We start from the raw sequence: 23365 nt of genomic DNA on the forward strand, positions 1-23365 counted from the left end.
TAGGGTGCCAACCTCCGCTGCAAGACAGATACAGCATTGTGTCTGGGGTAATACTGTATACAACAGTTTGTGAATTGACGTCCTATCTACAGTATGCTGATCTTAGGTTATCAATGGGCTAAATACATCAAAACAATCAGCACTGCTGGTTAGGGGGAGTAGTATATTTCTATTGTTGGTACAAACAGATGAGCCACCTGCGGGACCATTGCTTCTACTCCATCTATAGGTGTATCCTCAAATGCCAATACTGATGCTTGGTTATAAATTACCTTATCAACTGTTTTATAAATTCGCTCACTGCACATATGCTCTTAAAAACGGCACCAAAAATTTGCATTAAATAAATTAGCAAATTCTGAAGGGTTCTATTTACACTTTAAGGTTTCTGGAGGGACCAAAAAACTAATAGTAGGCAGCGTCCTCAGCCTCCAGTGAACGCATATTTCATGATCTGTGCTAGTTAATGACAGCCATTGTTCTGTGGTATCAGCCATTGCAGGCTGGTGAGGTGATGACTAACCCCAAAGCTATGAACCAGACTCGCAGTTCGGCTTTACATCACTCAGGACAAGAACTCCTCATATTAGACAAGACTAAAACACAAAGTCAAATACCACAGCCAAGGCACAGAATTAACCCCGCACCATGGTAGGCAGATGCCAGGTGTTATACAGCTGGCACCAGCCTCGAACAGGCATGAACGGAGTTAGATCTGATCGCTGCTGTTTAACCCCCTTAAATGCAGCTGTCAATCTCTAACAGTGGCATTTAAGGTGCAAAATCGTCTCTAGTTGTCCCTGACCTCCGCCATGTAACGGAGGCCTACTTATGTCCGCATGACTGAGTTTCATAGGAGACTGTGAATTTAACTATATACGGTGGTATCGCAGTATAGTATAGGTGATCATGGGTTCAAGTACATGAGAAGGGATAAAAAGTCTCCTTGGAAAAGTCTGATCAAAGTATTTATCAACCCAGAAAGAAGGGTAAAGCTGGGGCTACGCAGCGACTCACCGCTACAGTCATTCTGTGCAATTCCTACACCAAGTAAATGGGATCTCATTGTGACACCTAAAAAAAAAAAAAAAAAAAAAAAAAAAAAAAAAAAAAAAATCCAACCACATTTTTGTAAATGTAGCTGTCGCAATGCGACCCCAATTCATGTGTGTGGCGCTGCTACGTGGCAGCACCACAGAGCTAACTTTGTGTGATGGCGGTCGCGGCCAAAGTCCCCTCATACTCCCAGACTAAAACTTGTAAATAAATGGATCCCCTGAAAGTGATCAAAACATTGGTAAATGTCATCAATAATCAAGCCCTTACGAAAAAATAACAGTTACACATCTCTGAGAATGGATGGATTTTTTTTTTTTTTTGTAAATTGAAAACAAAAATTAGACAAGACTGGCACAGCCTCACTGAACCCTTTATCCTAATCTCATACAGCCCCCCTTAGGGACCATCTCTCAGTCACCACCTTGTAAAATATAGAAGAAAGAAAGACAGACAGAAGTTCTGGTAATTTATTACAATCTAACATTTACAAAGAAGTGTTACCAAAAACATCAAATAATATAAAAAAAATGGGAAACTTCTCAACTTTATACAGCAAGCCTGTGTGAAGGGGGGTTATCCCCAAAAGAATTTATCAGGGGGACCCAATCTGACGAGTGATCTTCATTCTCACACTAGGTAAGGGTTCAGCGGTGTCCCCACAGGCACATTATGCCGGTATTGGAGATATGACGACGCCCGTGGCTGCCCCCTTATAACAGACTTCTTTTTGCATTTCTGACCAATTGAAAAAAAAAAAAAAAAAACAAATGTTAGTTTCCACAGTGGACAAGAGAGGGCGAGAGTAGCTTTACTGCCCGCCCGAGGTGATGTCCGGTAGAAATAGTCCAGATTTACTACGCCATCGGTAACCTCATGGGTGCAGGAGGACGAGCCGTCGGTGGGCGTGGAAGAGCAGGGCGAGGTGGTGGGAGAGGACCTCTCTGATAACCATAGGGTGGAGGTCTGGGTGGTCCATTATACCCATGCGGTGGCATTAGCGGAGGTGGTCGCATACCAGGAGGCATACCTGGGTGTCCTGAGACAAAGGAATAAGAGTAAATAGATTAGAGAGGCAGTCAAATCTTTCAGACACATGTACATGTAGACATCCCCGCCAGGATGATGTGGCCAGAGACCACCAGTACTGTGGAGTCTGTGTCCATTTTGGTGGGGAGTGGAATAAAATGGATTGATTCAGACTCCTAAAATGTATAATACATTGGGTACAATAGTACAATGCAGGATGTGCTGTAAATGTTTCCATAAGAATTTGGGAAAGTTCTGAAATGTCGTATAAAGTCTGTTCTGTTCCTGATCTAAGGATCTCGGCTTTTAGTTGAGAGGAATCTCTGCTGCTCTTTATGTACACGCTCAGTAGTGAAGCTCCTCTAAAGATCGCAGGAAAAAGGTGCTGGAAGGCAGGGCTGCAAGTGAGCAGGAAATAGCTTGATTATTGTAACATAATGGTGATGAGAAGCCCGATGTTACCATTTTACTACAGTAAATTCATCACTTAAAACATTAGCCATGTATGGGGGGTGGGGTAAGGGAAATTCAGGAGTCGGAGTGGGAGGTTTGGCTCACCGACTCCACAGCCCTGGAGGACTGCAATTAGACTATAAACTGTAATAGTGTGGTATTACAATTAATAATCTTCACAATTACGCCATCACAAGCTCTAGTCACCTAAAAGGGGTCTTAAAAAAAATAAAACAAACAACAATCATCTATAAATTCCATACACAGACCGGGCGTTGTAGAAATAATACCATGACACCCCGGGAAGATCGCTCAGTAGAGCACCATGCACCCTCTCAGCTCTGGCGGCTTTGTCATCCTTTAGCACAGGCGACAATAAAAGCCAATCATGGCTGAAGGGACGCAGCACACAGCATAGTGTTCTCCACCAATCAACTCATCATACCCTGTACCCACTGATAAAAGTTGATCTGAGCGCTCAACCGAATTCCTCCAGTAACCAAAAAGTTCTTTGTAACCTACCCATTGCACCAAAAGGTGGCGCTCTTGGTGGCATGCCCATGGGAGGAGGGCCCGGGTGGCCCATGCCGTGCGACCGTGCTGCCAGCTGGGCCGGCGAGGGTCCCAGAGCGTGATGTGGAACTTGCATCTGCAAACCTGAGAATACAAAGTATGTTAGTAGATATTTAGGATATTGATGACATTGCTTACAAGATCGGTAGTGGTCCGACAGCCAGCACCCCCGCCAATCAGGTGTAGTCAAGCTCCAAATGCCTCTTTAAAATCACAGTATATGGAGCCGAAACGGTTCAGCTCCGTACTCCCATGTAGTGGCCGTTTCCTGTACTGCTGCTCATATTCAATTCAATGGGAACTGTACTTTCAGCAGCCATGTAACCTATGATCAGCTGGGGGTCTTAGACTAAGTGCCACTAGATAAGAAAGCCCCTCCAATAAAGTGGTTCGCTGATAGATACAGCATACATGTAAGTGATTCTACTCACCAGGGTGCAGGGCTCCAGTTTGGAAGGGTAGCGGCACCTGCGGGTGACCGGCCACGGCAGCTTGACCAGCAGCAGTCACTGGAGACATTGGTGGTGGGGGCATCGATGGTGGGATTCCTGGGGGCAGTGCTCCGGGTGGAGGAACTGGTGGAAATGATGGAATGCCTGAAACAGGAAAAGAAGACTTAAGTAACTGGACGGCACAGAAACGATGTTGCACCCAGACACAAAGCTCCGTACAGAAGATTAGGAAAATACCATGGAAGGACCAACCAACAGCATTACAACCAATCTGACCCTGAATCCGCCCACAATCATACCCATCTGTGTTCACCCCGGCCTCCAGCAGTTACCTCTCCAGACAGTCATATAAGACAAGACCCCATCACAGGAGTCAGGGAGTACCAACACCAGCAAATGCAAAGTTCTCACCTGCGGCAACAGCGTTCGTCATAGACGTGATGACGGCAGGGACAGACGGAGGTGGAGGAGCATCCGCGAAAAGCTGGTGAGGCCTGTCCGCCTGTGACAGCGGGTTCTGTGCGGCCAGCAGCCTCTCTGCCGCTGACCCGTGCCTCTCCCCCTTGGAGTCCTTCTTAAAAGCATAGGAGACTGTGATGGGCCGGTTACATAAATACTGTCCGTTCATGGCTTCGATGGCAGCATCGGATGCATCGAAGCTGGCAAAGTTGATGAAAGCATAACCCTTGGAGTTGCCGGTGTCCGGATCTCGCATGATCTTTGGGGTTTGTAGAATGACCCCGAAGGCGCTGAAGGTGTCGTACAGAAGCTTCTCATCGATCTCAGGGTCCAGATTACCGATGAAGATATTGGCCCCCACGTCCAGGTTCTTGTTGTGAGCTGAAGCTTTGTTCACGCGGATCGGCTTCCCATACAGCTTGATCATGTTCATTATTTTAATGGCATAGTCGGCGTCTTCTTCACTGAGGAACTCCACAAATCCGTAACCTGGAGGGGGCAGAGCAAACCAAAGTTATAACGGGTCACAGAGTAATACGGCACTAAAGGGGGGTTCTGCAGCATGTTTGGGGCTGACTCTGGGACGAGGCATAACTAGTGGGTCAGGTGTGAGTCTGACATCTGGGGACCTCACTGAACATTACATCACATCACGGTAGTCCCAGGTCTGGCAAAGCAGAAGGGTCACTTTTTTTTTTTTTTTTTTTTTAAATCTGATTTTACAATTGTATTCCGGCTTTAAAGAGTAGTCACCAATTATTAGCTATCAGTCCCATCGTGAATAGAGTAGCAGAGCAAGCATCGCTACATTCATATACACGAAGCACCACATGAGGGATTACTGCTCTCCTGTCTCTTATATAATAATTTTTATTTATATAGCGCCAACATATTCCGCAGCACTTTACAATTAAGTGGGGACATGTACAGACAATAAATTCAATACAAGGTGAGACAGTTTAAACAGTTACATTAGGAGTGAGGGTCCGGCTCGTAAGCTTATATTCTACAAGGGAATACTTATAGCACATTTTCAAAAGCACTAAGATGTGTAGCTGTGAAACACTTCGAAAGCAGCAGCATTGAGGACATAATAAAGCCATACTGAGCAGTGTAGCCGTGAATTCAGCACAGGGCAAGAAACATACTATAAAGCAATAGCATAGAGAACATTATACAATGGTACTGAGAAGTGTAGCTCTGAATGCAGCACTGGATAAGATACAACAGTAGAAATAAGGAACAGGGAGATTATTCAACAATACTGAGCAGTGTAGATGTAAATCCAGCTCTAGTGTGAAAAACACTAGAAATTATTAGTATGGATGATATTATACAGCATTAGTGAGAAGTGTAGCCGTGAATCAAGCACAGGGTGAGAAACATAATATAAAGCAGTACTATGGAGGACATTATATAACAGGACTGAGAAGTGTAGCTCTGAATGCAGCACTGGAGGAGATACAACACTAGAAAATGAAGTGCGGTGTAGATGTGAATCCAGCTCTTGTGTGAGATGAACACTTACTAGACAATAGCAGTGTGGAGGAATTTATACAGCAGTACTGGACAGTGTAACTGTAAATCCAGCTCTGAGGTCAGTTAAATCACTTGCTAGAAAGGAGCACAGTGCTGCGCAGTGTTGCTGTGAATTTAGCAATGGCCAGTATGGTGACAAGTCTAGAGCTGACACCTCTCACAGCTGAGGTTCTGTGACAATGTCTTCAGCCTGTGAACGGCATGTCAGTGGTGGATACGGTTCAGTCCTCACCTTGGTGCTGTCCGGTCACCCGGTCCTTGGGCATGTGCGTGTTCACCACCGGCCCGGCTTGTAGGAAGAGCTCCCATAGCAGCGGCTCGCTCACCTTCTCATCCAGGCCTCCCACATAGACCGTGGCGTCTGCAGACACACAGATGGTTACCGCCTAGTGGCACATTCACTTATTTTAGGGTTTTCTACTTTCTGAGGCACAGACTGGTCTTGCTCACACAGCTGAGGGCTCGTTACAGTGTCTTAATCTTTGGCCCAGGATTCTCTGCCCTGGCGTACTGTAACAAACCTGCTGTGAGAGCAAGGACCAATGAAAGGTGAGGAAGCAGAGGTCTAGTACAGAGTAAGACGGTACTAATGGACGGGGCCTGTGCTCATTAGCAGCCACCATAACCAATAACAGCTTATGGCACTACAAATCCCAGCATGTCGCGCCTTCCACAGAGCATATAATCGTACGCACAGCGACAGTGAAGGCATGCCGGGAGTTGTAGTTCTAAAGGGGGAACTCAGCGGCAGCAGGTACCGGATCATTTGCCTTCTGTTTCATACGTTACCTTGGTTCCGTTCCGATATCGGCCCGGCCGCCATGTTGTCTCCACCGCCCACAAGGCCACGCTCGCGCTCTCCGCTCTACTTCCGGTACGCCACTTCCGTCCTGCGGCTGATGTTCTCATTTAGAAAAACTTTATTGACAATGCTCGTGTCTGAACAGTCAGTCCTTGTCAATCACGTGGGCTGTGTGTGTGCTGTATGTAACCAGGGATGTGTATTGCCACCAGGTGAGCGCCGTGTGTCCTGCGGCAAAGAGGTGGTGAACCACAAATCCCAGCAATCCCTGAGTATCTGCCCCACACGGCCTTTACAATACTGATGACTGCAGGGAAGTTCTGTTAACCGTCTAGTCACAGAACAGGGTTTCTTCGCCCTCTAGGCATTTTAGCAGCCATAATTTTTTTTTCATTGTTTCCAGCTACGGTGAATTCCACAGTAGTAATGTTGGGGAGCTGCTGTGCTTGGGGTCGGGTTAGGAAGGTAGATGTCCTCAGGGCATGTATTCGGGTGAATGAAGTGGTGGAGCCGACTGCTCCTTGATTCCCAGTTGTGTCCAGGTAGAGCCTGACAATACTATAAGGACCTGCACTGGACCTGAAGGCAGGACCTGCACTGGACCTGAAGGCAGGACGTGCACTGGACCTGAAGGCAGGACGTGCACTGGACCTGAAGGCAGGACGTGCACTGGACCTGAAGGCAGGACCTGCACTGGACCTGAAGGCAGGACCTGCCCTGGACCTGAAGGCAGGACCTGCACTGGACCTGAAGGCAGGACCTGCACTGGACCTGAAGGCAGGACGTGTAGAGAGTAGTTTGGCACCGTCTTAGCCAGTTGAAAAAAGATTGCGCTCAATGAGAAAAACAAGATAATCTTCTAGTTATCATACCTTTTAATGGCCAACAAAATAAATGATGTTACAAAGCAAACTAATTTAGAACTACAGCAGAAGCAAAGACCTGACAAAAGGGGATCTTACTGTGTTTGTGTGGCTGTGCAGACTTCATATTGTGGGTAGCATTACTTTGTGTGTGGGGACATCATACTGTGTGTGGGGAGGGAATGTACTGTGGGGACATCATACTGTGTGTGGGGGAATGTACTGTGGGGACATCATACTGTGTGTGTGGAGGAATGTACTGTGGGGACATCATACTGTGTGTGGAGGGAATGTACTGTGGGGACATCATACTGTGTGTGGGGGAATGTACTGTGGGGACATCATACTGTGTGTGGGGAGGGAATGTACTGTGGGGACATTATACTGTGTGTGGGGAGGGAATGTACTGTGGGGACATTATACTGTGTGTGGAGGGAATGTACTGTGGGGACATTATACTGTGTGTGGGGAGGGAATGTACTGTGGGGACATTATACTGTGTGTGTGGGGGAATGTACTGTGGGGGCATCATACTGTGTGGAGGGAATGTACTGTGGGGACATCATACTGTGTGTGGAGGGAATGTACTGTGAGGACATTATACTGTGTGTGGAGGAATGTACTGTGGGGACATCATACTGTGTGTGGGGGAATGTACTGTGGGGACATCATACTGTGTGTGGAGGGAATGTACTGTGGGGACATCATACTGTGTGTGGGGGAATGTACTGTGGGGACATCATACTGTGTGTGGAGGGAATGTACTGTGGGGACATCATACTGTGTGTGGAGGGAATGTACTGTGGGGACATCATACTGTGTGTGGAGGGAATGTACTGTGGGGACATCATACTGTGTGTGGGGGAATGTACTGTGGGGACATCATACTGTGTGTGTGGAGGAATGTACTGTGGGGACATCATACTGTGTGTGGAGGGAATGTACTGTGGGGACATCATACTGTGTGTGGGGGAATGTACTGTGGGGACATCATACTGTGTGTGGAAGGAATGTACTGTGGGGACATCATACTGTGTTTGGGGAGGGAATGTACTGTGGGGACATCATACTGTGTGTGGGGAGGGAATGTACTGTGGGGACATCATACTGTGTGTGGGGAGGGAATGTACTGTGGGGACATCATACTGTGTGTGGGGAGGGAATGTACTGTGGGGACATCATACTGTGTGTGGGGAGGGAATGTACTGTGGGGACATCATACTGTGTGTGGGGAGGGAATGTACTGCGGGGACATCATACTGTGTGTGGGGAGGGAATGTACTGCGGGGACATCATACTGTGTGTGGGGAGGGAATGTACTGTGGGGACATCATACTGTGTGTGGGGAGGGAATGTACTGTGGGGACATCATACTGTGTGTGGGGAGGGAATGTACTGTGGGGACATCATGCTGTGTTTGGGGAGGGAATGTACTGTGGGGACATCATACTGTGTGTGGGGAGGGAATGTACTGCGGGGACATCATACTGTGTGTGGGGAGGGAATGTACTGTGGGGACATCATACTGTGTGTGGGGAGGGAATGTACTGTGGGGACATCATGCTGTGTTTGGGGAGGGAATGTACTGTGGGGACATCATACTGTGTGTGGGGAGGCAATGTACTGTGGGGACATCATACTGTGTGTGTGGAGGGAATGTACTGTGGGGACATCATACTGTGTGTGGAGGGAATGTACTGTGGGGACATCATACTGTGTGTGGGGAGGGAATGTACTGTGGGGACATCATGCTGTGTTTGGGGAGGGAATGTACTGTGGGGACATCATACTGTGTGTGGAGGGAATGTACTGTGGGGACATTATACTGTGTGTGGAGGGAATGTACTGTGGGGACATCATACTGTGTGTGTGGAGGGAATGTACTGTGGGGACATTATACTGTGTGTGTGGAGGAATGTACTCTGGGGACATCATACTGTGTGTGGAGGGAATGTACTGTGGGGACATTATACTGTGTGTGGAGGGAATGTACTGTGGGGACATTATACTGTGTGTGGAGGGAATGTACTGTGAGGACATTATACTGTGTGTGGAGGGAATGTACTGTGGGGACATCATACTGTGTGTGGAGGGAATGTACTGTGGGGACATTATACTGTGTGTGGAGGGAATGTGCTGTGGGGACATCATACTATGTGTGTGGAGGGAATGTACTGTGGGGACATCATACTGTGTGTGGAGGGAATGTACTGTGGGGACATTATACTGTGTGTGGAGGGAATGTACTGTGGGGACATCATACTGTGTGTGGAGGAATGTACTGTGGGGACATCATACTGTGTGTGGGGAGGGAATGTACTGTGGGGACATCATACTGTGTGTGGAGGGAATGTGCTGTGAGGACATTATACTGTGTGAGGGGAGGGAATGTACTGTGGGGACATCATACTGTGTGTGGAGGGAATGTACTGTGGGGACATTATACTGTGTGTGGAGGGAATGTACTGTGGGGACATTATACTGTGTGTGGAGGGAATGTACTGTGGGGACATTATACTGTGTGTGGAGGGAATGTACTGTGGGGACATTATACTGTGTGTGGAGGGAATGTACTGTGGGGACATTATACTGTGTGTGGAGGGAATGTACTGTGGGGACATTATACTGTGTGTGGAGGGAATGTACTGTGGGGACATCATACTGTGTGTGGAGGGAATGTACTGTGGGGACATTATACTGTGTGTGGAGGGAATGTACTGTGAGGACATCATACTGTGTGTGGAGGGAATGTACTGTGGGGACATTATACTGTGTGTGGAGGGAATGTACTGTGGGGACATCATACTGTGTGTGGAGGGAATGTACTGTGGGGACATCATACTGTGTGTGGAGGGAATGTACTGTGGGGACATCATACTGTGTGTGGTGGGAATGTACTGTGGGGACATCATACTGTGTGTAGGGATGGAATGTGCTGTGGGGGCATCATACTGTATGTGGAGGGAATGTACTGTGGGGACATTATACTGTGTGTGGAGGGAATGTACTGTGGGGACATCATACTGTGTGTGTGGAGGGAATGTACTGTGGGGACATCATACTGTGTGTGTGGAGGGAATGTACTGTGGGGACATTATACTGTGTGTGGAGGGAATGTACTGTGGGGACATTATACTGTGTGTGGTGGGAATGTACTGTGGGGACATCATACTGTGTGTGGTGGGAATGTACTGTGGGGACATTATACTGTGTGTGGGGGAATGTACTGTGGGGACATTATACTGTGTGTGGGGGAATGTGCTGTGGGGACATTATACTGTGTGTGGAGGGAATGTACTGTGGGGACATCATACTGTGTGTGGAGGGAATGTACTGTGGGGACATCATACTGTGTGTGGAGGGAATGTACTGTGGGGACATCATACTGTGTGTGGAGGGAATGTACTGTGGAGACATCATACTGTGTGGAGGGAATGTACTGTGGGGACATCATACTGTGTGTGTGGAGGGAATGTACTGTGGGGACATTATACTGTGTGTGGAGGGAATGTACTGTGGGGACATCATACTGTGTGTGGAGGGAATGTGCTGTGGGGACATCATACTGTGTAGGGATGGAATGTGCTGTGGGGGCATTATACTGTGTGAGGGGGGGGAATGTACTGTGAGGACATCATACTGTGTGTGGAGGGAATGTACTGTGGGGACATTATACTGTGTGTGGAGGGAATGTACTGTGGGGACATCATACTGTGTGTGGAGGGAATGTACTGTGGGGACATCATACTGTGTGTGGAGGGAATGTACTGTGGGGACATCATACTGTGTGTGGTGGGAATGTACTGTGGGGACATCATACTGTGTGTAGGGATGGAATGTGCTGTGGGGGCATCATACTGTGTGTGGAGGGAATGTACTGTGGGGACATTATACTGTGTGTGGAGGGAATGTACTGTGGGGACATCATACTGTGTGTGGAGGGAATGTACTGTGGAGATATCATACTGTGTGTGGAGGGGATGTACTGTGGGGACATTATACTGTGTGTGAAGGGGATGTACTGTGGGGACATTATACTGTGTGTGGAGGGAATGTACTGTGGGGGCATCATACTGTGTGTAGGGATGGAATGTGCTGTGGGGGCATCATACTGTGTGTGGAGGGAATGTACTGTGGGGACATTATACTGTGTGTGGAGGGAATGTACTGTGGGGACATTATACTGTGTGTGGAGGGAATGTACTGTGGGGACATTATACTGTGTGAGGGGGGGATGTACTGTGGGGACATTATACTGTGTGAGGGGGGGGGATGTACTGTGGGGACATTATACTGTGTGTGGAGGGGATGTACAGTGGGGACATTATACTGTGTGTGAAGGGGATGTACTGTGGGGACATTATACTGTGTGTGGAGGGAATGTACTGTGGGGACATCATACTGTGTGTGGAGGGAATGTACTGTGGGGACATTATACTGTGTGGAGGGAATGTACTGTGGGGACATTATACTGTGTGTGGAGGGAATGTACTGTGGGGACATTATACTGTGTGAGGGGTGGGATGTACTGTGGGGACATTATACTGTGTGAGGGGGGGGGGATGTACTGTGGGGACATTATACTGTGTGTGGAGGGGATGTACTGTGGGGACATTATACTGTGTGTGAAGGGGATGTACTGTGGGGACATTACACTGTGTGTGGAGGGAATGTACTGTGGGGGCATCATACTGTGTGTGTGGAGGAATGTACTGTGGGGACATCATACTGTGTGTGGAGGGAATGTACTGTGGGGACATAATGCTGTGTGTGGGGGAATCATACTGTGTGTGGGGGAATGCACTGTGGGGACATTATACTGTGTGAGGGGGGGGGGGGTGTACTGTGGGGATATTATACTGTGTGAGGGGGGGGTGTACTGTGGGGACATTATACTGTGTGTGGAGGGAATGTACTGTGGGGGCATCATACTGTGTGTGTGTGGAGGGAATGTATTGTTGGGACATCATACTGTGTGTGGAGGGAATGTACTGTGGGGACATTATACTGTGTGAGGGGGGGGGGATGTACTGTGGGGACATTATACTGTGTGTGGAGGGAATGTACTGTGGGGGCATCATACTGTGTGTGGAGGGAATGTACTGTGGGGACATCATGCTGTGTGTGGGGGAATGTACTGTGGGGGCATCATGCTGTGTGTGGAGGGAATGTACTGTGGGGACATCATACTGTGTGTGGAGGGAATGTATTGTTGGGCCATCATACTGTGTGTGGAGGAATGTGCTGTGGGGACATCATACTGTGTGTGGGGAGGGAATGTACTCTGGGGGCATCGTACTGTGGAGATATCATACTGTGTGTGGAGGGAATGTACTGTGGGGACATTATACTGTGTGTGTTGAGGAATGTACTGTGGGGACATCATACTGTGTGTGGAGGGATTGTACTGTGGAGACATACTGTGTGTGGAGGGAATGTACTGTGGGGACATCATACTGTGTGGGGAGGGAATGTGCTGTGGGGACATCATACTGTGTGTGGAGGGAATGTATTGTTGGGCCATCATACTGTGTGTGGAGGAATGTGCTGTGGGGACATCATACTGTGTGTGGAGGGAATGTACTGTGGAGATATCATACTGTGTGTGGAGGGAATGTACTGTGGGGACATTATACTGTGTGTGGAGGGAATGTACTGTGGGGACATTATACTGTGTGTGGAGGGAATGTACTGTGGGGACATTATACTGTGTGTGTGGAGGGAATGTACTGTGGGGGCATCATACTGTGTGTAGGGATGGGATGTGCTGTGGGGACATCATACTGTGTGTGGGGATGGACTGTGCTGTGGGGACATCATACTGTGTGTGGGGAGGGAATGTACTGTTGGGACATCATACTGTGTGTGTGGAGGGAATGTACTGTGGGGGCATCATACTGTGTGTAGGGATGGAATGTGCTGTGGGGGCATCATACTGTGTGTGGAGGGAATGTACTGTGGGGACATTATACTGTGTGTGGAGGGAATGTACTGTGGGGACATTATACTGTGTGTGGAGGGAATGTACTGTGGGGACATTATACTGTGTGAGGGGGGGATGTACTGTGGGGACATTATACTGTGTGAGGGGGGGGGATGTACTGTGGGGACATTATACTGTGTGTGGAGGGGATGTACTGTGGGGACATTATACTGTGTGTGAAGGGGATGTACTGTGGGGACATTATACTGTGTGTGGAGGGAATGTACTGTGGGGACATCATACTGTGTGTGGAGGGAATGTACTGTGGGGACATTATACTGTGTGTGGCGGGAATGTGCTGTGGGGGCATCATACTGTGTGTGGAGGGAATGTACTGTGGGGACATTATACTGTGTGTCGAGGGAATGTACTGTGGGGACATTATACTGTGTGTGGAGGGAATGTACTGTGGGGACATTATACTGTGTGAGGGGGGGGATGTACTGTGGGGACATTATACTGTGTGAGGGGGGGGGATGTACTGTGGGGACATTATACTGTGTGTGGAGGGGATGTACTGTGGGGACATTATACTGTGTGTGAAGGGGATGTACTGTGGGGACATTACACTGTGTGTGGAGGGAATGTACTGTGGGGGCATCATACTGTGTGTGTGGAGGAATGTACTGTGGGGACATCATACTGTGTGTGGAGGGAATGTACTGTGGGGACATAATGCTGTGTGTGGGGGAGTGTACTGTGGGGGCATCATACTGTGTGTGGGGGAATGCACTGTGGGGACATTATACTGTGTGAGGGGGGGTGTACTGTGGGGATATTATACTGTGTGAGGGGGGGGTGTACTGTGGGGACATTATACTGTGTGTGGAGGGAATGTACTGTGGGGGCATCATACTGTGTGTGTGGAGGGAATGTATTGTTGGGACATCATACTGTGTGTGGAGGGAATGTACTGTGGGGACATCATACTGTGTGAGGGGGGGTGTACTGTGGGGACATTATACTGTGTGAGGGGGGGGGGATGTACTGTGGGGACATTATACTGTGTGTGGAGGGAATGTACTGTGGGGGCATCATTCTGTGTGTGGAGGGAATGTACTGTGGGGACATCATGCTGTGTGTGGGGGAATGTACTGTGGGGGCATCATGCTGTGTGTGGAGGGAATGTACTGTGGGGACATCATACTGTGTGTGGAGGGAATGTACTGTGGGGACATCATACTGTGTGTGGAGGGAATGTATTGTTGGGCCATCATACTGTGTGTGGAGGAATGTGCTGTGGGGACATCATACTGTGTGTGGGGAGGGAATGTACTCTGGGGGCATCATACTGTGTGTGGAGGGAATGTACTGTGGAGATATCATACTGTGTGTGGAGGGAATGTACTGTGGGGACATTATACTGTGTGTGTGGAGGGAATGTACTGTGGGGGCATCATACTGTGTGTGTTGAGGAATGTACTGTGGGGACATCATACTGTGTGTGGAGGGATTGTACTGTGGAGACATTATACTGTGTGTGGAGGGAATGTACTGTGGGGACATCATACTGTGTGGGGAGGGAATGTGCTGTGGGGACATCATACTGTGTGGGGAGGGAATGTACTGTGGGGACATCATACTGTGTGTGGAGGGAATGTATTGTTGGGCCATCATACTGTGTGTGGAGGAATGTGCTGTGGGGACATCATACTGTGTGTGGAGGGAATGTACTGTGGAGATATCATACTGTGTGTGGAGGGAATGTACTGTGGGGACATTATACTGTGTGTGGAGGGAATGTACTGTGGGGACATTATACTGTGTGTGGAGGGAATGTACTGTGGGGACCTTATACTGTGTGTGTGGAGGGAATGTACTGTGGGGGCATCATACTGTGTGTAGGGATGGGATGTGCTGTGGGGACATCATACTGTGTGTGGGGATGGACTGTGCTGTGGGGACATCATACTGTGTGTGGGGAGGGAATGTACTGTTGGGACATCATACTGTGTGTGGGGAGGGAATGTACTGTGGGGACATCATACTGTGTGTGTGGGGGAATGTACTGTGGGGACATTATACTGTGTGTGGGGAGGGAATGTACTGTGGGGACATTATACTGTGTGTGGGGAGGGAATGTACTGTGGGGACATCATACTGTGTGTGTGGGGGAATGTACTGTGGGGACATTATACTGTGTGTGGAGGGAATGCACTGTGAGGACATCATACTGTGTGTGAGGGAATGTACTGTGGAGATATCATACTGTGTGTGGAGGGAATGTACTGTGGGGACATCATACTGTGTGTGGAGGGAATGTACCGTGGGGGCATCATACTGTGTGTAGGGATGGGATGTGCTGTGGGGACATCATACTGTGTGTGGGGATGGACTGTGCTGTGGGGACATCATACTGTGTGTGTGGAGGGAATGTACTGTGGGGACATACTGTGTGTGGGGAGGGAATGTACTGTGGGGACATCATACTGTGTGTGTGGAGGGAATGTACTGTGGGGACATCATACTTTGTGTGGAGGGAATGTACTGTGGGGGCATCATACTGTGTGTGGGGATGGACTGTGCTGTGGGGACATCATACTGTGTGTGGGGATGGACTGTGCTGTGGGGACATCATACTGTGTGTGGAGAGGGAATGTACTGTGGGGACATACTGTGTGTGGGGAGGGAATGTACTGTGGGGACATCATACTGTGTGTGTGGGGGAATGTACTGTGGGGACATTATACTGTGTGTGGAGGGAATGTACTGTGGGGGCATCATACTGTGTGTGTGGAGGTAATGTACTGTGTGGAGGGAATGCACTGTGGGGACATCATACTGTGTGTGGGGAGGGAATGTACTGTGGGGACATACTGTGTGTGTGGGTGAATGTACTGTGGGGACATCATACTGTGTGTGGGGAGGGAATGTACTGTGGGGACATCATACTGTGTGTGGGGGAATGTACTGTGGGGACATCATACTGTGTGTGGGGGGAATGTACTGTGGGGACATCATACTGTGTGTGGGGAGGGAATGTACTGTGGGGACATCATACTGTGTGTGGGGATGGAGTGTGCTGTGGGGACGTCATACTGTGTGTGGGGAGGGAATGTACTGTGGGGACATTATACTGTGTGTGGAGGGAATGTACTGTGGGGACATTATACTGTGTGTGGAGGGAATGTACTGTGAGGACATTATACTGTGTGTGGAGGGAATGTACTGTGGGGACATTATACTGTGTGTGGAGGGAATGTACTGTGAGGACATTATACTGTGTGTGGACGGAATGTACTGTGGGGACATTATACTGTGTGTGGAGGGAATGTACTGTGAGGACATTATACTGTGTGTGGAGGGAATGTACTGTGGGGACATCATACTGTGTGTGGAGGGAATGTACTGTGGGGACATTATACTGTGTGTGGAGGGAATGTGCTGTGGGGACATCATACTATGTGTGTGGAGGGAATGTACTGTGGGGACATCATACTGTGTGTGGAGGGAATGTACTGTGGGGACATTATACTGTGTGTGGAGGGAATGTACTGTGGGGACATCATACTGTGTGTGGAGGAATGTACTGTGGGGACATCATACTGTGTGTGGGGAGGGAATGTACTGTGGGGACATCATACTGTGTGTGGAGGGAATGTGCTGTGAGGACATTATACTGTGTGAGGGGAGGGAATGTACTGTGGGGACATCATACTGTGTGTGGAGGGAATGTACTGTGGGGACATTATACTGTGTGTGGAGGGAATGTACTGTGGGGACATTATACTGTGTGTGGAGGGAATGTACTGTGGGGACATTATACTGTGTGTGGAGGGAATGTACTGTGGGGACATTATACTGTGTGTGGAGGGAATGTACTGTGGGGACATTATACTGTGTGTGGAGGGAATGTACTGTGGGGACATTATACTGTGTGTGGAGGGAATGTACTGTGGGGACATCATACTGTGTGTGGAGGGAATGTACTGTGGGGACATTATACTGTGTGTGGAGGGAATGTACTGTGAGGACATCATACTGTGTGTGGAGGGAATGTACTGTGGGGACATTATACTGTGTGTGGAGGGAATGTACTGTGGGGACATCATACTGTGTGTGGAGGGAATGTACTGTGGGGACATCATACTGTGTGTGGAGGGAATGTACTGTGGGGACATCATACTGTGTGTGGTGGGAATGTACTGTGGGGACATCATACTGTGTGTAGGGATGGAATGTGCTGTGGGGGCATCATACTGTATGTGGAGGGAATGTACTGTGGGGACATTATACTGTGTGTGGAGGGAATGTACTGTGGGGACATCATACTGTGTGTGTGGAGGGAATGTACTGTGGGGACATCATACTGTGTGTGTGGAGGGAATGTACTGTGGGGACATTATACTGTGTGTGGAGGGAATGTACTGTGGGGACATCATACTGTGTGTGGTGGGAATGTACTGTGGGGACATTATACTGTGTGTGGGGGAATGTACTGTGGGGACATTATACTGTGTGTGGTGGGAATGTACTGTGGGGACATCATACTGTGTGTGGTGGGAATGTACTGTGGGGACATTATACTGTGTGTGGGGGAATGTACTGTGGGGACATTATACTGTGTGTGGGGGAATGTGCTGTGGGGACATTATACTGTGTGTGGAGGGAATGTACTGTGGGGACATCATACTGTGTGTGGAGGGAATGTACTGTGGGGACATCATACTGTGTGTGGAGGGAATGTACTGTGGGGACATCATACTGTGTGTGGAGGGAATGTACTGTGGAGACATCATACTGTGTGTGGAGGGAATGTACTGTGGTGACATTATACTGTGTGTGTGGAGGGAATGTACTGTGGGGACATCATACTGTGTGTGTGGAGGGAATGTACTGTGGGGACATTATACTGTGTGTGGAGGGAATGTACTGTGGGGACATCATACTGTGTGTGGAGGGAATGTGCTGTGGGGACATCATACTGTGTAGGGATGGAATGTGCTGTGGGGGCATTATACTGTGTGAGGGGGGGGAATGTACTGTGAGGACATCATACTGTGTGTGGAGGGAATGTACTGTGGGGACATTATACTGTGTGTGGAGGGAATGTACTGTGGGGACATCATACTGTGTGTGGAGGGAATGTACTGTGGGGACATCATACTGTGTGTGGAGGGAATGTACTGTGGGGACATCATACTGTGTGTGGTGGGAATGTACTGTGGGGACATCATACTGTGTGTAGGGATGGAATGTGCTGTGGGGGCATCATACTGTGTGTGGAGGGAATGTACTGTGGGGACATTATACTGTGTGTGGAGGGAATGTACTGTGGGGACATCATACTGTGTGAGGGGGGGGAATGTACTGTGAGGACATCATACTGTGTGTGGAGGGAATGTACTGTGGAGATATCATACTGTGTGTGGAGGGGATGTACTGTGGGGACATTATACTGTGTGTGAAGGGGATGTACTGTGGGGACATTATACTGTGTGTGGAGGGAATGTACTGTGGGGGCATCATACTGTGTGTAGGGATGGAATGTGCTGTGGGGGCATCATACTGTGTGTGGAGGGAATGTACTGTGGGGACATTATACTGTGTGTGGAGGGAATGTACTGTGGGGACATTATACTGTGTGTGGAGGGAATGTACTGTGGGGACATTATACTGTGTGAGGGGGGGATGTACTGTGGGGACATTATACTGTGTGAGGGGGGGGATGTACTGTGGGGACATTATACTGTGTGTGGAGGGGATGTACAGTGGGGACATTATACTGTGTGTGAAGGGGATGTACTGTGGGGACATTATACTGTGTGTGGAGGGAATGTACTGTGGGGACATCATACTGTGTGTGGAGGGAATGTACTGTGGGGACATTATACTGTGTGTGGAGGGAATGTACTGTGGGGACATTATACTGTGTGTGGAGGGAATGTACTGTGGGGACATTATACTGTGTGAGGGGTGGGATGTACTGTGGGGACATTATACTGTGTGAGGGGGGGGGGATGTACTGTGGGGACATTATACTGTGTGTGGAGGGGATGTACTGTGGGGACATTATACTGTGTGTGAAGGGGATGTACTGTGGGGACATTACACTGTGTGTGGAGGGAATGTACTGTGGGGGCATCATACTGTGTGTGTGGAGGAATGTACTGTGGGGACATCATACTGTGTGTGGAGGGAATGTACTGTGGGGACATAATGCTGTGTGTGGGGGAATCATACTGTGTGTGGGGGAATGCACTGTGGGGACATTATACTGTGTGAGGGGGGGGGTGTACTGTGGGGATATTATACTGTGTGAGGGGGGGGTGTACTGTGGGGACATTATACTGTGTGTGGAGGGAATGTACTGTGGGGGCATCATACTGTGTGTGTGTGGAGGGAATGTATTGTTGGGACATCATACTGTGTGTGGAGGGAATGTACTGTGGGGACATTATACTGTGTGAGGGGGGGGGGATGTACTGTGGGGACATTATACTGTGTGTGGAGGGAATGTACTGTGGGGGCATCATACTGTGTGTGGAGGGAATGTACTGTGGGGACATCATGCTGTGTGTGGGGGAATGTACTGTGGGGGCATCATGCTGTGTGTGGAGGGAATGTACTGTGGGGACATCATACTGTGTGTGGAGGGAATGTATTGTTGGGCCATCATACTGTGTGTGGAGGAATGTGCTGTGGGGACATCATACTGTGTGTGGGGAGGGAATGTACTCTGGGGGCATCATACTGTGTGTGGAGGGAATGTACTGTGGAGATATGATACTGTGTGTGGAGGGAATGTACTGTGGGGACATTATACTGTGTGTGTTGAGGAATGTACTGTGGGGACATCATACTGTGTGTGGAGGGATTGTACTGTGGAGACATACTGTGTGTGGAGGGAATGTACTGTGGGGACATCATACTGTGTGGGGAGGGAATGTGCTGTGGGGACATCATACTGTGTGTGGAGGGAATGTATTGTTGGGCCATCATACTGTGTGTGGAGGAATGTGCTGTGGGGACATCATACTGTGTGTGGAGGGAATGTACTGTGGAGATATCATACTGTGTGTGGAGGGAATGTACTGTGGGGACATTATACTGTGTGTGGAGGGAATGTACTGTGGGGACATTATACTGTGTGTGGAGGGAATGTACTGTGGGGACATTATACTGTGTGTGTGGAGGGAATGTACTGTGGGGGCATCATACTGTGTGTAGGGATGGGATGTGCTGTGGGGACATCATACTGTGTGTGGGGATGGACTGTGCTGTGGGGACATCATACTGTGTGTGGGGAGGGAATGTACTGTTGGGACATCATACTGTGTGTGTGGAGGGAATGTACTGTGGGGGCATCATACTGTGTGTAGGGATGGAATGTGCTGTGGGGGCATCATACTGTGTGTGGAGGGAATGTACTGTGGGGACATTATACTGTGTGTGGAGGGAATGTACTGTGGGGACATTATACTGTGTGTGGAGGGAATGTACTGTGGGGACATTATACTGTGTGAGGGGGGGATGTACTGTGGGGACATTATACTGTGTGAGGGGGGGGGATGTACTGTGGGGACATTATACTGTGTGTGGAGGGGATGTACTGTGGGGACATTATACTGTGTGTGAAGGGGATGTACTGTGGGGACATTATACTGTGTGTGGAGGGAATGTACTGTGGGGACATCATACTGTGTGTGGAGGGAATGTACTGTGGGGACATTATACTGTGTGTGGCGGGAATGTGCTGTGGGGGCATCATACTGTGTGTGGAGGGAATGTACTGTGGGGACATTATACTGTGTGTCGAGGGAATGTACTGTGGGGACATTATACTGTGTGTGGAGGGAATGTACTGTGGGGACATTATACTGTGTGAGGGGGGGGATGTACTGTGGGGACATTATACTGTGTGAGGGGGGGGGATGTACTGTGGGGACATTATACTGTGTGTGGAGGGGATGTACTGTGGGGACATTATACTGTGTGTGAAGGGGATGTACTGTGGGGACATTACACTGTGTGTGGAGGGAATGTACTGTGGGGGCATCATACTGTGTGTGTGGAGGAATGTACTGTGGGGACATCATACTGTGTGTGGAGGGAATGTACTGTGGGGACATAATGCTGTGTGTGGGGGAGTGTACTGTGGGGGCATCATACTGTGTGTGGGGGAATGCACTGTGGGGACATTATACTGTGTGAGGGGGGGGTGTACTGTGGGGATATTATACTGTGTGAGGGGGGGGTGTACTGTGGGGACATTATACTGTGTGTGGAGGGAATGTACTGTGGGGGCATCATACTGTGTGTGTGGAGGGAATGTATTGTTGGGACATCATACTGTGTGTGGAGGGAATGTACTGTGGGGACATCATACTGTGTGAGGGGGGGTGTACTGTGGGGACATTATACTGTGTGAGGGGGGGGGATGTACTGTGGGGACATTATACTGTGTGTGGAGGGAATGTACTGTGGGGGCATCATTCTGTGTGTGGAGGGAATGTACTGTGGGGACATCATGCTGTGTGTGGGGGAATGTACTGTGGGGGCATCATGCTGTGTGTGGAGGGAATGTACTGTGGGGACATCATACTGTGTGTGGAGGGAATGTACTGTGGGGACATCATACTGTGTGTGGAGGGAATGTATTGTTGGGCCATCATACTGTGTGTGGAGGAATGTGCTGTGGGGACATCATACTGTGTGTGGGGAGGGAATGTACTCTGGGGGCATCATACTGTGTGTGGAGGGAATGTACTGTGGAGATATCATACTGTGTGTGGAGGGAATGTACTGTGGGGACATTATACTGTGTGTGTGGAGGGAATGTACTGTGGGGGCATCATACTGTGTGTGTTGAGGAATGTACTGTGGGGACATCATACTGTGTGTGGAGGGATTGTACTGTGGAGACATTATACTGTGTGTGGAGGGAATGTACTGTGGGGACATCATACTGTGTGGGGAGGGAATGTGCTGTGGGGACATCATACTGTGTGGGGAGGGAATGTACTGTGGGGACATCATACTGTGTGTGGAGGGAATGTATTGTTGGGCCATCATACTGTGTGTGGAGGAATGTGCTGTGGGGACATCATACTGTGTGTGGAGGGAATGTACTGTGGAGATATCATACTGTGTGTGGAGGGAATGTACTGTGGGGACATTATACTGTGTGTGGAGGGAATGTACTGTGGGGACATTATACTGTGTGTGGAGGGAATGTACTGTGGGGACCTTATACTGTGTGTGTGGAGGGAATGTACTGTGGGGGCATCATACTGTGTGTAGGGATGGGATGTGCTGTGGGGACATCATACTGTGTGTGGGGATGGACTGTGCTGTGGGGACATCATACTGTGTGTGGGGAGGGAATGTACTGTTGGGACATCATACTGTGTGTGGGGAGGGAATGTACTGTGGGGACATCATACTGTGTGTGTGGGGGAATGTACTGTGGGGACATTATACTGTGTGTGGGGAGGGAATGTACTGTGGGGACATTATACTGTGTGTGGGGAGGGAATGTACTGTGGGGACATCATACTGTGTGTGTGGGGGAATGTACTGTGGGGACATTATACTGTGTGTGGAGGGAATGCACTGTGAGGACATCATACTGTGTGTGAGGGAATGTACTGTGGAGATATCATACTGTGTGTGGAGGGAATGTACTGTGGGGACATCATACTGTGTGTGGAGGGAATGTACCGTGGGGGCATCATACTGTGTGTAGGGATGGGATGTGCTGTGGGGACATCATACTGTGTGTGGGGATGGACTGTGCTGTGGGGACATCATACTGTGTGTGTGGAGGGAATGTACTGTGGGGACATACTGTGTGTGGGGAGGGAATGTACTGTGGGGACATCATACTGTGTGTGTGGAGGGAATGTACTGTGGGGACATCATACTTTGTGTGGAGGGAATGTACTGTGGGGGCATCATACTGTGTGTGGGGATGGACTGTGCTGTGGGGACATCATACTGTGTGTGGGGAGGGAATGTACTGTGGGGACATCATACTGTGTGTGGAGAGGGAATGTACTGTGGGGACATACTGTGTGTGGGGAGGGAATGTACTGTGGGGACATCATACTGTGTGTGTGGGGGAATGTACTGTGGGGACATTATACTGTGTGTGGAGGGAATGTACTGTGGGGGCATCATACTGTGTGTGTGGAGGTAATGTACTGTGTGGAGG

General features: G+C 49.1%; 1 protein-coding gene and 1 long non-coding RNA gene across 2 annotated transcripts in view; one reads left to right on the forward strand and one right to left on the reverse strand.

Moving 5' to 3' along the window:
- Positions 1 to 1512: 1512 nt before the first annotated feature.
- SF3B4 (splicing factor 3b subunit 4) lies at positions 1513 to 6494 on the reverse strand. The gene is made up of 6 exons (XM_073639420.1): positions 6351 to 6494; positions 5794 to 5922; positions 3975 to 4511; positions 3543 to 3707; positions 3061 to 3195; positions 1513 to 2095 (listed from the first exon to the last, which is right to left on the reverse strand). The coding sequence occupies exons 1-6, from the start codon at positions 6382 to 6384 to the stop codon at positions 1914 to 1916; spliced, it is 1182 nt and encodes a 393-aa protein (XP_073495521.1). The 5' UTR covers positions 6385 to 6494; the 3' UTR covers positions 1513 to 1913.
- LOC141154029 (uncharacterized) overlaps positions 6483 to 23365 on the forward strand; it is a 33384-nt gene continuing 16501 nt past the window's right edge. Inside the window, exon 1 of the long non-coding RNA XR_012247387.1 lies at positions 6483 to 6575. This is a non-coding gene — a long non-coding RNA (uncharacterized lncRNA). The remainder of the gene's footprint in view (positions 6576 to 23365) is intronic.

Source organism: Phyllobates terribilis, unplaced genomic scaffold (genome assembly GCF_046119375.1).
Source record: "Phyllobates terribilis strain yellow unplaced genomic scaffold, ASM4611937v1 Scaffold_7__3_contigs__length_470593459, whole genome shotgun sequence".
In the NCBI taxonomy this organism is placed as follows: domain Eukaryota; kingdom Metazoa; phylum Chordata; class Amphibia; order Anura; family Dendrobatidae; genus Phyllobates; species Phyllobates terribilis.